The sequence below is a fragment of the Varroa destructor genome, unplaced genomic scaffold (genome assembly GCF_002443255.2).
Source record: "Varroa destructor unplaced genomic scaffold, Vdes_3.0 BEIS01000004.1, whole genome shotgun sequence".
NCBI classification, from domain to species: domain Eukaryota; kingdom Metazoa; phylum Arthropoda; class Arachnida; order Mesostigmata; family Varroidae; genus Varroa; species Varroa destructor.
This window is the reverse complement of record NW_019211457.1, coordinates 45,425,489-45,439,058: the sequence shown is the minus strand read 5'-3', so window position 1 is coordinate 45,439,058 and position 13,570 is coordinate 45,425,489. Positions and strand designations below refer to the sequence as shown.

At 46.2% G+C, this 13,570-nt stretch overlaps 1 protein-coding gene across 3 annotated transcripts in view; it reads right to left on the bottom strand.

The window, feature by feature from the left end:
- Nucleotides 1-11,190, bottom strand: part of LOC111248941 (uncharacterized) — a 47,320-nt gene extending 36,130 nt beyond the window's left edge. The window contains exon 1 of one of the 3 annotated variants that reach the window (XM_022802080.2): nucleotides 10,234-11,190. In XM_022802080.2, coding sequence (XP_022657815.1) covers nucleotides 10,234-10,269 — 36 coding nt within the window. In that variant the 5' untranslated portion in view covers nucleotides 10,270-11,190. Of the gene's footprint in view, nucleotides 1-5,562; nucleotides 6,649-10,233 lie in introns of those variants that run through there. The other 2 variants (XM_022802082.2, XM_022802081.2) reach the window with 2 other exon arrangements.
- Nucleotides 11,191-13,570: the final 2,380 nt, after the last annotated feature.

Sequence of the window (13,570 nt, the reverse complement as noted above, 5' to 3'; positions counted from 1 at the left end):
CCACTCATTGAAATGAGAACATTTAATGTTATGTTTTCGCCATCGTGAGAAGAGATTAAGTATTAAAAGGAACTTTAATTTGCAGAAAAGCGTGTCCCTGCTAAGATCAACCATTGAAACATGGACGGCAGTTTTCTCCCTCGTCAGATTTCGTAAGCAAATAAGCCATCGACATCTCTCTGAACCATCCAGCAAACTTGAACAGTAATTTGATTTAAAATCGTTCATTTTATTAATAAATTTCTGTATACAATGCTGCGTCAATTTCAACAAAGGTGGAATAATGGAAACAAGGTATGCGGTCGATTTGGTGCAACAATGGTAGATCAATCTGCTCTGCTTTACACAACGATGAATATAAAATAGATACCATTAGATGCAATGCGGCCTTATCATCAAAGCCATTAGACGACTTCAATTCTGCAACGCACTATTTAGTCTCCCCCACGCACCGATCCCTTTCTCTAGTCAATGCCAATCCTAATCGAGTACATTAAACTTGTCTTTATTGACGAAGCGAGAGCTGCTAAACTCCCATACTGTCCGGGGGAGCGAAGTTCGTTCCGCCTTGGTCCAGGTGCCAGAAGGCAATGTACAACTGTATACGAGCATCCAACGCAAGACTGAGCTTAGAAATGCAATGAATGGAAAGCAATGTTCCTTTACCACGGCGTAGCTCTAACACCAGTGCCGAACACAGCATCGTACGCATGGCTATGAATGAGTGTTGGTATAGTACGTGTCGTCTGTGTGTACACTGGACGAAGCAGGCTTGATCACGAACGAGTAATGACGGAGCCAATGCAGCAGGCACTGAAAAGAAGCTATGCCAATGGAAACCTACAATGAGGTAAAGCACGAGTGGTATTAGTGTTAGTGGAACGAACCGGGTTGAGTCGAGAAGGGGCGAATCCAATTGAACAGGTGCGGCCCTCGGCCGATATGGAGAGCGCCTAGGGGCCGCTACGTCGCTATATACAAACGAAAACTTACACACAACTTTGGGGAAGTTTTGGGACAAACTCAGGCTATGTCTGCCCGTGTGCCTGCGTGTGTACTGTCTTCGAATAATCTCGAGTTCAAGAGCGCGCCAGATGGTGCCGGAGATCGTGACTAGTGCATATGAGAGGGAGAGGCAAACTACGCTAAAGAGGGAGTGGATGAACTCGATGTTGTCAGGATGTTCGCGACCACCGCGTCTCCCTGTCGGAGCTAAAATCCCGAGGGGCAAGATGACTCACTAGCTTATTCCTTGTTCATACGCTCTGAACCGAGCTCTTGGCAGCGTGTCGCGCGCAGAGGTTCGTTCGATGTGGAGGCTTTTAGACCCCGTTTGCCTGTACCACTGCGTGAATTACCACAAATGACAATGGAGGAGACGTGGCACGCGTACCAGCAACCGGGTGACCCATCTCCGAATGATATAGTCGCCATGGCGAGTGCGGTGCTTCTTGGAAGAACCGCCCCCACCAAGCTAGGACGAGGGGGTTGCTAAGTAACGGAAGCATAAGTGAAGAAAAGGAGGAGACGATTGAGGAAAAAGAACGCAAGAGTCTTATTGGGTCGGGAAGGGGCCGTTGATGGGGGTAAACTAGTGGGGCAGATGAGGGGGTTTACAAGGAAGCGTACGATATCACGAGAAAGCGAGGAAGTCGACAGGGGTGACCAGATAAAGGCTGGGCTGTTCCGGAGATTACAGCGGAAGTCATGATCTTTGATGCAGCTTGCCAAGTCGACGAAAGGTTCAGAGAGCTTCAGACTTTTGGGAGCTTAAGCGAAGCCCGCTGCCAAGCTTTTCTCTTACGATGGATACGCTCGTGCTACCCAAAGCATCTATTTTCCCTTTCTCATCCGAAGTACATCCGTTACGTATATGGGTGATCCTATAAGGATGAAATGACATAGTATACATACATATCTGGGGACCGATGACTGTTCAGAGCTTTAATAGGTTACTCGGCAACTGAAGCTCAATCAGTATACGGACATAGTCAAACATCCTCGATGTCCTCGTGTGCCATAGAGGTTATAGCAGCTTCCTGAGTCAAAAGGGCAGCTGCGCAGACACTTATTCAATTGTTTTCATGTGAAGGCTGGACCCATACAAATGTTTGTGCGTGCTCGTTGTTCGTTATGTGAGTTATGGCGGGAGTACGGTTACGATGGTGGTCTCGACATAATTCACCGTTGGCGATCGTTTCATTTATACATTTCGGTTTAGGCCATAATTTTCAAAGCAAAACAAATATAACAGATAGAGTATGGCTATATACAATAAGCTATAGGCCAACAGGACACGGAGACGTGGTATGACCGCTTGCAGGGCCGGGCAATTGTTATAGTCCGCACAGAAGATGTGTCGCTGAAGACAGGCATGAGACAAAATATAATCGTTACTCTCCTAAACTATTATATTATAAATAGAGCAAGTAGTGGGTTTATACTGCCGTTCTACAGAATGAATGGTGTTCGAGTGCGTCAAATATTTAAATAGATAACGCATTATTTGACCTTTTTTTTTCTCTAAACAGCAGTCGCATGTCTTTTATATGCAGGTTGCTTCTTATTTAGCCGGTCCGTTCTGAATTTAGTCGCTGAACACGTTCGCAATTTAGTCGCTGAGTTGCTGTTACTATTACTATTATCGAAATGAGCATTTTGCACACCGCTAATAGAGCTTCACTCTCAACTGTGAACCAAAAAAATTCGATAATTTTCGATCTGTCTTTGTGGATGTTAAGCTTCTTCTGTGCAGTTTCAAGGTAACCCTAGTTACCATGAGGAGTTTCGTATTAGTTCGATGTGTTGACACGTCTGACAGGCAGTCTTACATTTGCGGAGTAGCTTTCCCGTACTCGGCATAAATCGTTATGTTTGCAGATCGCTAACGGGTCGGTATATAGCTATAAATGTTGATTGTAATGCTTTGTAGCTATGCAGTCCATGAGAAATCGAGAACACGGTGCCCTGCTCAGATTTCGATTTGCGGTAAGTATAGTCAACTAGATTTCAGAATGCGTCTACAGACCGGCCAGCCAATGTAGTTAGGCTCTGCATGTACTGAGATCGTAGCTAAAGTTCTGCACAGAGTTTAACAGTTGACAGAGATCACATACGCCGCCGTGCACGAGGGAGCCTTGTCATGAACGTTCAGTCGACAGATTTGTAATGGTCCTCTTTCCTCGTCTGATTTGATAAATAGTATAATAATAGGTAGTAAGTTACTTTTGGCACGACGTTTCGGTTCGAGAAAGGCTAGCCTAAATCGACGACAACCACAAGAATAACAAAGACGGCATCGCTTGAGCAAAGCAATGAACAAAAGCAGAGAATAGTCAAAACGGTCGAATCCTTTTTGGTCGCAATAGAAGTTAGCAGCCGTGCAGGTAAGCAAGCTTCTTCCTCGTTTTTCCTGCTACGCCCTTAACCACTGCCTTACTGCGTCCACCGATATAACAATACCATCGTCGTAGATACGTGACGCTGGCCAAACAATTCGAGGCAAAGAATAAAAAACGTTACTTCGATATGGGCGAAGCCCTCCATTGGCACCAGGTTGAAATCTGCCCTGTGCCCACGACGACAAATAGCTGCTAACTCGGACAGCAGCTGCAGCATGCAAAAAACACAACGAGATACATGGGTTTTGTCCAAAGCCCGTTTTGGCCTCTTGGCTCAATTTGTACTATGCATTTATCGGCTGTTCTACTACAATACGTAGATAGTAATAGGCGTACGCCCTGCTCGTCCCATTGATATTCTTAATGCCTTGATGCCACGTATGTGGCATTGGGCCGCGGCACCCCTAAGGGTCAATGAGGCAATATTAGATATTCTGGGCCAGCTAGAGCATATGCACATTTGAATCCAACTATTGGGAAACGTCGTTTCATCATTCTATCATTCCGCAGAACCCCCTGCTGTTGGCTGACTACCTTAAACATGTGCATAGAGGAAGGCGCATACAACGTCTTTAGATAAGCAGCCGCTACGTTTCGTGATAATACCGTAAGAGGGAGTGTTCGTCTGCGATTCTGCTCTATCCAATAAATAGACAGGCAACTCCCAAACAAAAACTAATCGGTGGCTTTCTGGTTGTGGCTAGTCGAACTTTCGTTGCCTGTCTCGCTAGACAACACCTAGGTACGTAGGCAGGCAACCAGCTCTGACAAGCATCAGATTACTGAGGCATCTGTAGTGACATGGTATAATGGCGATATACTGTATGTATAGCTGTGCGTGTTTTTGTGGCGGACGACAAAAAAACAGACAGTCCTTGGCGACTTTCGACTGTAATCACGACACATTATAGCTGTTCACACTCGTTGTCTTTGGTCGATTGTGCTTGTCTGTTTCCCGTTATTTATTAGGATTTTGGTCTAGTTCTGTTGAGCTGTATCTTTTTGGTGGGGGACTGCTTGTTAACAGAATGCTCGTGATTATCTCAGCCAAGTTCCAGTTGGTGATCCTCAGGATTCGTTTTTCTAACTCTACATCGAACTGGGTTCGACAAAAAGAATAACAAACATTCGTGGAGCAGACTATACTCAGCTGATTTGTATTTAAATGTTTTTTGCGAAAGTTCTTTTAGTTGAACGCAAACAAACGCTTCCGTGTTCCTTATATAAAGCCAGTTTGCTTTTCTATACTGAATTTGCCTGAGAAAGAAAACCACAAGGCGAGTTAAGCGTTCCTTTCAATCTATTGTCAGTTGCTTCGCCTAAAGGAGAGAAAGCAACTTGTGCACTGTGACAGGTAGACGCCAACTCTAAAGATACGCCCAGGCTCCGTCGTCTCAGCGCCGCCGGGGAGGGGGGGGGGGGGGGGCGTGTCATACCACCGCGACCAGTTCGACCACTACTAGCACCCCCCTTCCCCCTTATAGCCTCTTACCTTCTACCTAGTGCATATTTAACCAGCTCTCCATTGAACTACAACAACTTATAGCTACAGACAGATGCAAGGGCCGAACTTCTTCAAGCCATCTGCTCACTATGGTGTGCTACAAATGTCGTCTTTTCGCCCGAACCATTTCTTTGCTACAGACACCCCCCCCCCACCCCTCCCCACACAAATACACAGTCAGATTGGCAGACACTGGCTACGTCTATTTCACAAGAAGAAGAAGCAGTAGTCAATCCCCAAAAGTCTTCTAGTAAGCTACGTCGACAGGTTTCTTATTGGCGTTGCGTTAGTTTTTTCGATTGTCACCTACCACCTCCATGGCTGGTTGTAATTTTGTTGATGGATCTCCACTAATGTGTGATGGTCAACAAAGGCTTGCCGCTGGGTAGGTTGCAAGATGTTTCATAGACAGAATCATGTTTACGTCAAGGGATAGACACATCTGACAAATTTTGTATATATGCATAATTTTTTTTTATTATATGCAAGTATATTTGCTAATGAAAAAATAGCAAATAAGGAACCGTGACGGCAGTTTGGCTTTTCCAGTTTGTTGCCCGCGTGGATATATGCCAGTCATTGGATAGCGGATACAACTGATCGGACGCGTATACCTGCGTATGCTATAGATTTATTCAGCTCGAAATACATGCTTACATTTATTGTCTAGTGCTGATCCTTCTGTTAGACATGCGTATCGCTGGTAAGTTTAGGCGCACAGAGGGTACTGGCGAGAGTAATACCAGGTCCGTAACACAGAATACACGTAAATGACACCAATGACCTTTTCGATGATCGCACCAACGAGTTAGGATCGAAATTACTACGTGTGTTACAGATTAATTTGAGTCTTATCTATTTCTTAAAGATAAACTTAACACACGTTCCCTCACCGTTCACTTCACGCTAGACAATACTCCTCGATATGGCGTTAAGGTGGGCACCGATTGATTCTACCGTCCACTATGCACCGGCTCCGTTTGCTGGAATGGGGCCAACACTCCTGGATAGGTTGCTAATGCACTAATTCAGGTTGTTCTCAGCTGCAAGAGCTGTTACATCTATATAGATATTTTAACAGCTTTCAACATGAGTACCGGAACACTTCGCTGTGTACATCGCAATACAACACGGCTGCCAGACTGCTGTCTTCGTCAGATTTCAGTCATCGACAGCATCGCCTCGATTTTGAGATCAATTAACAGTTGGTGGTGGATAGAAAAAGCAAGCACCAAGAAGCAATTGTACCGTTTGCTAGCGTTCGCGTTGATTTAGCCGATTTTGTGCACAGACACAGGCACTGAGCCGCTTGTGGTCTAAAGACGACGACGACTACGGATGTCGTTTCTGCGTTTCCGTACTCGCTCACTGCGGTTCGCTCGCAATGGAGCGCCGCCACGAAAGAACAACGAACATACGCGCTGTTCGTGACTGCGAGCGAACAGTTCGTCCTCGCTGCAGCTACGACGAGCCGAGCCGGCAGCTGCTGCCCTTACAGGTACTTTGAGCAGCGCCCGCTCCTTCTACTGTGATGCTGTTGATGCCCAGTCACAAGCACGAAGACAGCGCCACTGTTCGATCCCTCTCGTACGATAAGTAGGGGTAGCAATGATGGCTGTGATGCTGCTCGCTTGCTACGACGGCTCCCATCCGCTCGTATTGACCGCGGAAAGGAAATGACTTGCGGCCGTCGTCTTGCCTGTAGCGCCGGTTGTGGGTGCTTCGCTCCCACTGGTGTGCCATGAAGGACCGGTGCTCACGGCTGGTGCGCCGAACACAGGAGCGACCAGACCAGAGAGGAGAGGGCAGATTTGGGAAAGAGGAGACCGCCGCGCGATCGCTACCGCGACAGCTGCGATTGGCGGCGGCTATCGACGCGAAATGTGATGGTGCGCGTATTTGCCGCTAGGGGAGTTGCTATCACCTGTGGTCGTGGTCGTAATCATCGTCCTGCTCGTTACTCCTCCTTAGCCCCATTCTGCCCCAAAATATCAGATGGATGAACGGCTCACGTAGGGTGGACGTACGCCTATCGAAGTGGGCCAGCGAATGATAACGGGTAAATCAATTAGGTTTGTGGGTAAGGCGAATTTTAGTGGGAGACAGACGAATTGTAGTAAGTTATTATTATTATTATTATTTCATCTGCTTGCAGTAGTTAGGTACATGCACACACTCTGGTACTGAACTAAAGAAAAAGCAATTAGAAAACCGAATTACACGACGTAATAATCGTGCTGCTGGTCGGGGCAGCGACGAATGGGAGCCCCCTGATTTTCGCCTTTTCGATTCGGAGCCGATTTTCTTATGGAGCCATTAAAGCCGTAACAGTGTAAGCGGTTTGATCGTTTTCTTTCTTACTTTGACAAGGCATCTTGTTTTATCTCAGAAGTCGGAACACATTCACTCATTAGTACACGAGTAGATCGACTGAAACCCATATAGTCTCCGGTTAGGACGTCAACTTGCCCTTCCCGAACATGCATATTTGACCCACATGACTACGAAACTAGTAGACATAGCACATAGTAACGTTACACCCAACAAGCAAATACGCTGTCCTGCAGTGTTTGGCTGCCTGCTTCGGGCAATAATTCGTTGGATAGAAAGCGCTCAGAATGATCAACAGTCTATCGAATTGTGTAGAAAATATTAACACATAAGCCCAACGTATGAATTTGTTATATTTTATTTGGATTCATTTTCAACAGCTGATTTCGCTATGTTGCTAACTCTGTCTATAGGAAACATCGCTGTTGACGACGTGGAGATCCTATTATGGGAAAATGTTGCTCCTCAAACTGTTCTGTTCAACATCGAAGCTGAGCTTTTTGATTGTTCCATCATCGTGAAGTAGTTCAGGGCGGCTTGGACGTCTCCGCCGCAAAACCAGATGTGTCTACACACAAGCCTTAAACCTAGGACACTAAACCATTGCACCGACACACAACACCATGGTACACGACGATTGTACGCAATGGACGTGCCTTCAAAATGGCTTCAGTTCATTTTGACTTTCGCTCAGATCGGCGGCGTTATAGTTTGATACGCACGAGATTCAAAATTATCCTTTACAGTTTGAAAAGCGCCGCAATTAGTTAATATAGTACATTTTTGGGGAAATAATACAGGGTAGGGCCGAGTTGCCTGAGGCAATTCAAAAGGACCAGACCTGGCTGAAAGGCTGAGGTTTAAGCATACTCTTTTTCTTTCAGCATATAGACTGTACAAAATATCGTGAAGTTTATTAGACCGAATGGTGCGCAAGCCTCGTATTGTAATCATGATAGTCACGAGGCGCAAAAAAAAATGCCTAAACGTTTATGTTAAATCGCAGGTGCTGAATAATATCGGTAATATATATGTGTGCGTGCTTTAAATCTCAAATTCGAAGTCCTTAAATATGGACATGGGTATCTATTAAAAGCTCGGAGATATTACAGTGGTAGTGCAACTGCCTGCCGCTTTGACGGACTGGGGCCCGCTCAGATTTTTCAAAAATCTCTCAAGTGATCACTTGTTTATGCAATCGCCCGAAGCGAGCCTGACGGATACCGAAAGTATCATCGTTGTTCGGCGGCACAGAGAACGAAAAACTGCCATGGCTGGTGTCTAGAGACGGTTTTTCGGCCTAATTGCGTTTAGCTTAAAAATGTACACCTGTAACTTACCCAGCTCATTTAAAAAGAGTAGCAATCGCAAACATACAAATATCTAAACACATGTAAATTGGTCACATAGGCGAGTGGTTATAACGGTAGGATTGTCGACCACTCAAAGAAACACGCAATTGCCTTTATACATACATATTTAAGGTAGTCTTGCTATGTTTATTCGAAAGTTATTTGCTACCCTGGTAATAGAGTAATTATAAGCTCTTTGTGCAGCGATTTGAAAAATATATCTGCTAAGTTACTGCAATAATTAATATTTGACGCGACCGCTTCTGTCCAGTGTTTACACGAAGCTAAAGACGGGGGCATCCAGGGAGCTTCGAGTGCTGATAGGACCTTTTTTTGCGATGAATATAAAAGAAACATTTCAAGTGAAATAGAATAGAACGCAAGTTTTTTGCTGTGGACAGCGTGTAGTACAGGGGGGAGGAAATCAGTGTGACGATAATACCTTATCTTGTACTCAACAATGGACAACACATCAATCCCAGAAACAAAGACATGGAACGGATTCTTATTCGCTCTTCGTAGAGTGCTATAGATACCGTTACGAGTTTTTTTCAGTTTTCGTCGGTTGGGTAGTGTTTTAGACGTTACTTTGTCACTGCCGCGTAAATGTATAGCCGTCGAAACCGGGAGGCCGATTAGGAGGGAAGTAACTTCTCTTCAGAATCAACAGCACATGTAAATTCTTGCCCATTTTAATGAAGACATATGTAGATATAAACAAGCGGAAATCAGCAGGTTTTACCATAGATGCCCACACTGACCAATGTCTATATCAAATACAATTTCAATATGTTGGCATTTGTATTTTTATCAGTACACTTACAGCGTCCGGTTGAATAAAAATTGGAAAAACGTTCCATAGCTAAGTTTTAGCTGTTCATTTTACTGGCTGGGACGAGGCCTAATTGTGCCTTGCATGTGTCTGTTCGCTTTGTTTCGCAGATAACAATCCGTACAGGCAGGCTTCATCGAGCCTTAGAAGAATTTGCAATCGTTTGGATTAGGTCCACTAAAATTGTAGTCCATACTAAAAACGACTTGGTAATTGTTACTGCTGAACCAACTGCTTTATTCTATAGGGACTTGTGCTGCATCGTAAATCATTGCGCTGAGTGTTGGCTATCAGTAATTACGAAACTTGAGTCCGCATGCACTTATATGAGAACTTGTTGGCCAATCTCCGCTGAAATTCCAAAGTGGCAACCGGGGCCCCGGGGCGACCTCTATAGACCTTCATCGAATGTAACGAAGGGTGGTTCACAAAAATCATTCAGATTGGCTAGTGTAGCTATCGTCTGAGATGTACTTAGGTAGGTCCAACTACATCCCAGTGTACGCAGCTCGGAATACAGATGCTAATCGGTTTCGTAAAAATTAGGCGTTCCCAAGCTCTCAAGAAGAGAGCCGTCTAGAAATCAGTATTGATGAATTGTTGTCTGATCAATACAAGACGATTTTATCTATGAACCACACTGCAACGCAGTTTAGTGAGTCGCCGTACTCTTCGGTCAATCAGTCCGATTTGTGAGGCACGTGCATCATTACACGACGCTAAAAACCGACTTCGCCTCATCAATGTTTATTTCATCGAGAAGTCTCTCAGCTTGTACCATAATCTGCCTATGCATATGTTCTTATAGCTTACCTCCACATGCGCTGCGCGATTCTCGGTCGTTTCCATGTTGACGTTGACACCCGCCGACTAGCGAAGTCCGTCCCGTAACTTCCTCACTTTGTTCTTCAGGCTAGGTGCACTCACACTGATAGACGCGCCTTACTTTCCGCTTTCTCTTCCCGGCTAATGCTGATCTCTTCAGAGGTCAACAGCAGAGTCAGCTACAGCACTTGTACCGCTATACGAAGTTTTCCGTGCCTCGACCCGTCGGTACAGCTCGTACACTCTCCGTGACAATATGAGGTGACTCTGTATAATGTCACAAACGATGATGACAGCTGACTATGGAAGGGGGCCGCAGGCTGTACGGTCTAGACTTCAGCCCAACCTTGGCGAGCGGCAACGAGCTCAATCGGCATCTGCCCCTTCCCATCAACAAGTCACCTACGTCGCCGTATACCCTGAATCGCGGAACGACAACAGCAGCAGCGCGACGAAGTTGTTGCCGCGGCTTCTCCGTGCAGCCAGAATAGAAACGCCACAACAGACGTGCTTGTTTTGTTGCGTTCGTCGTTCCGATCCTTCGACTTATGTGGCTCGTCTGCCCGCGGAAACTGGTTTGTCAAATCCCAACTCTCTGTCCACTGTTGTAGTCGTATCGTTGCTACTCATGTATAGGTATACTCCGCGTCCGTTGTGCAGTCCACTGAAACCTGTGTCTTAGTGCGCTGTTCCGGATCGGCCGGGAACAAGCTGCACGAACCGATGGGGGCACTCCGAGCGAAAGCGAAACGGGAGACATCTAGACGACGGGTCCACTGCTTTCCAATTGGTAGAGACTGGCTCACTGGCTGCAGCCGCTGCCGCTGCTGCCGCTACGGGCCGCGGCTTTGTGTTGGCTGCGCGAACTGTATGCGCTCACTCCCATCACACTGACTGGCCATCCGGACCGTCGCGCCACCGGCGCCGGATCATCGGCACACGCAGACAGCTGAAGACACAAGAAGCTGAGGCTTTAGCCGAAGGCAGAGGCCCGCAACGGCGGTGGCGGAGGCGGCAGCAGCTGCTGCGCGAACAGCCGCGCTGGTGGGCACCCTCCCGCTCACACGCTCTGGCACGGGGAATAGGCGCAAACGGAGTCTCGCCGTGAGCGTCCTGTTTTGGTAAGTGGGGAGCCGGCAGCGATTGACAGCGTTCGTCAGTGTTGCCTGGGTGGTTGTTCAGGAAAAGGCGCCAAAGTTCAAACTCCGATGGAAGCAGCAATAAGGAAAGTATTAAAGCGGTGAAGGTGGTCCGCTGAAACAAACAGTGTCTTTATTTAAATCCGTACAACTAGCGGGGAAACGGACATACGAGGTGTGGTGACTGTGTCAGTCTAACTCAAACATGCGACTTTTTAACGTACATATAACTTTTTTTAGCAATAAAGATAGGGTGGTAACGGTATCGATAGCGATAGCGGCAACAACAACAGCAGAATCGTTAAACACATTGAAAGGGTTATACAAAAAAGATTATACATTAGTGGGAATTAAACCTTGCCAAAGCTTCTATAAGTCAAGCTGGGCGTCCACAAGACTCGTCCTATACTATAATAATCAATCAAGTACGCTCTACGATAATTTTGATTCAAGCTGGTTAATGTGGACGGCTCCTCCCGTTAAACACTCATGAAAGGCACAATTTTTTCTTGGTAAATTCACGGACTCGTGTTTCTATTTTGGACGTTACGCAACATAATCGAAGGTGGTCTATATTCACGCTTATAGGACGAAGTAAAAAATAGACCCAAACCAAGACATTTCGTTTTTCCCATTTTATGTGTCTAGTCGGCTAAGGGTACCTTATACCAGGACAAGAAGATAATTCATGACATCTCTCAAAACGATGCCGATCGGAGCCACAGGTTATGCGCGCACTCGCGGAGAGTTCCATCTAGCTCAAATAAACCGGTACATTCGAATCAGTTGTATCATATCAACCTTTGTTACTTTGTATTATTGCTTTTACGCCTCTGCATCCGCGTGTGATAACGAATTGCACGGTAATGTATGTATCTCAGTTAGCTTCGTTCTTTTTTCGAAACTTCTCCTTTGCCAGCCTTTGTCGACGTTCTCGTAATAACAACTTTTGTTGGTCGATTTGCCAGGTAACTTCACATACTGACGCGTTATAGGAGTTTGTCGATAACTTTGTTTGGTGGCGTGTTAAGTCAAATCTCCATCTCCGCCTGACTTGCCAAACGCTTGAGAGGAAATCAGACGGAAAACTGTATATAGTCAATGCTCTGCAATTCCTTCCGACGTGATACAATGGCAAGGACAACTAATAAGTAGCCTTAAGCACGCTCTTTGGTCATTACCATAACGTTCACTTGAAACTACAATCATACCTCGTACGTTATTGGGCTGGCTATGTTACTGTCTCTTTCATGAGCCTGCGTCTTTGCCATTCCGATATTTGCCTCTGTACATCCTAGTATCCTGTTTGGCTTTAGGGGAAGCGTGCTTTGTCTTAAAAGTTCTGGTCACGTTAGCAACTTTTTTAAGAGACTACTCGTTAATTTTAAGCCAGCTGTTCATAGGCAACTAAGACATCACTCTAACCGAGAGAGTTCCCTAAACATGAACTTCACTTCCAAAGTGATGTATCGAAAGTCAATTTCAAACAAACGTACGCCCTGCCGATATTGACGATGAGGGTTAACAGCCCTTGACATTATAAACCAGCAACCCTTACGAATGCTCGGAAGCATTCGCGCGTCATCGCGATCAAGGCGCGTGCGATCAGCGACCGTAACAACAGCAGCTATGACAATGTAAACTTCAACAAGACGGCTTTATACGCAATATTTCCTGTGATTCTACCTGGGCCTCCCTACACAGCCCTATTTACACATCCGCGTCTAATACTTCGCACTCTTTTGCTGCTCCTCAAAAGTCACTTTTCGCTGGTTCCCCGCCGCAAGAACCTGCTTATGGAAAACTCGGCACCTCTGCAATCCTGTTACCAGCAAACTACCAGCAACATCCGATCGCTGCTAGACCCCCAAATACCGTGAGCCGACATGCATTGTCCGATGTGCTGTGGGGTAGGGCCGCTGTCTCTCGTTGTAACAGGCCACAGAAGCGCCCGCGTGGGAACCAACAGCTGGCACCAGCCGACATCGCAAGTCGGGGTCAGATTCCCAACCAGATCAAGGCAGTTTTCAGAACGCTATGTGGCCGCCGAGGCAAAAGAGGGAAGGAGCAATAAGGGACGAGGACTCGAAGCTAACAGGGCAATCCTCGCGAAGAGACGGTACGGAGAGGTGTCGAAGAACAGCGGAAATCGGGAGAACACGGCATCAACGAGAAGGAAAGATGTG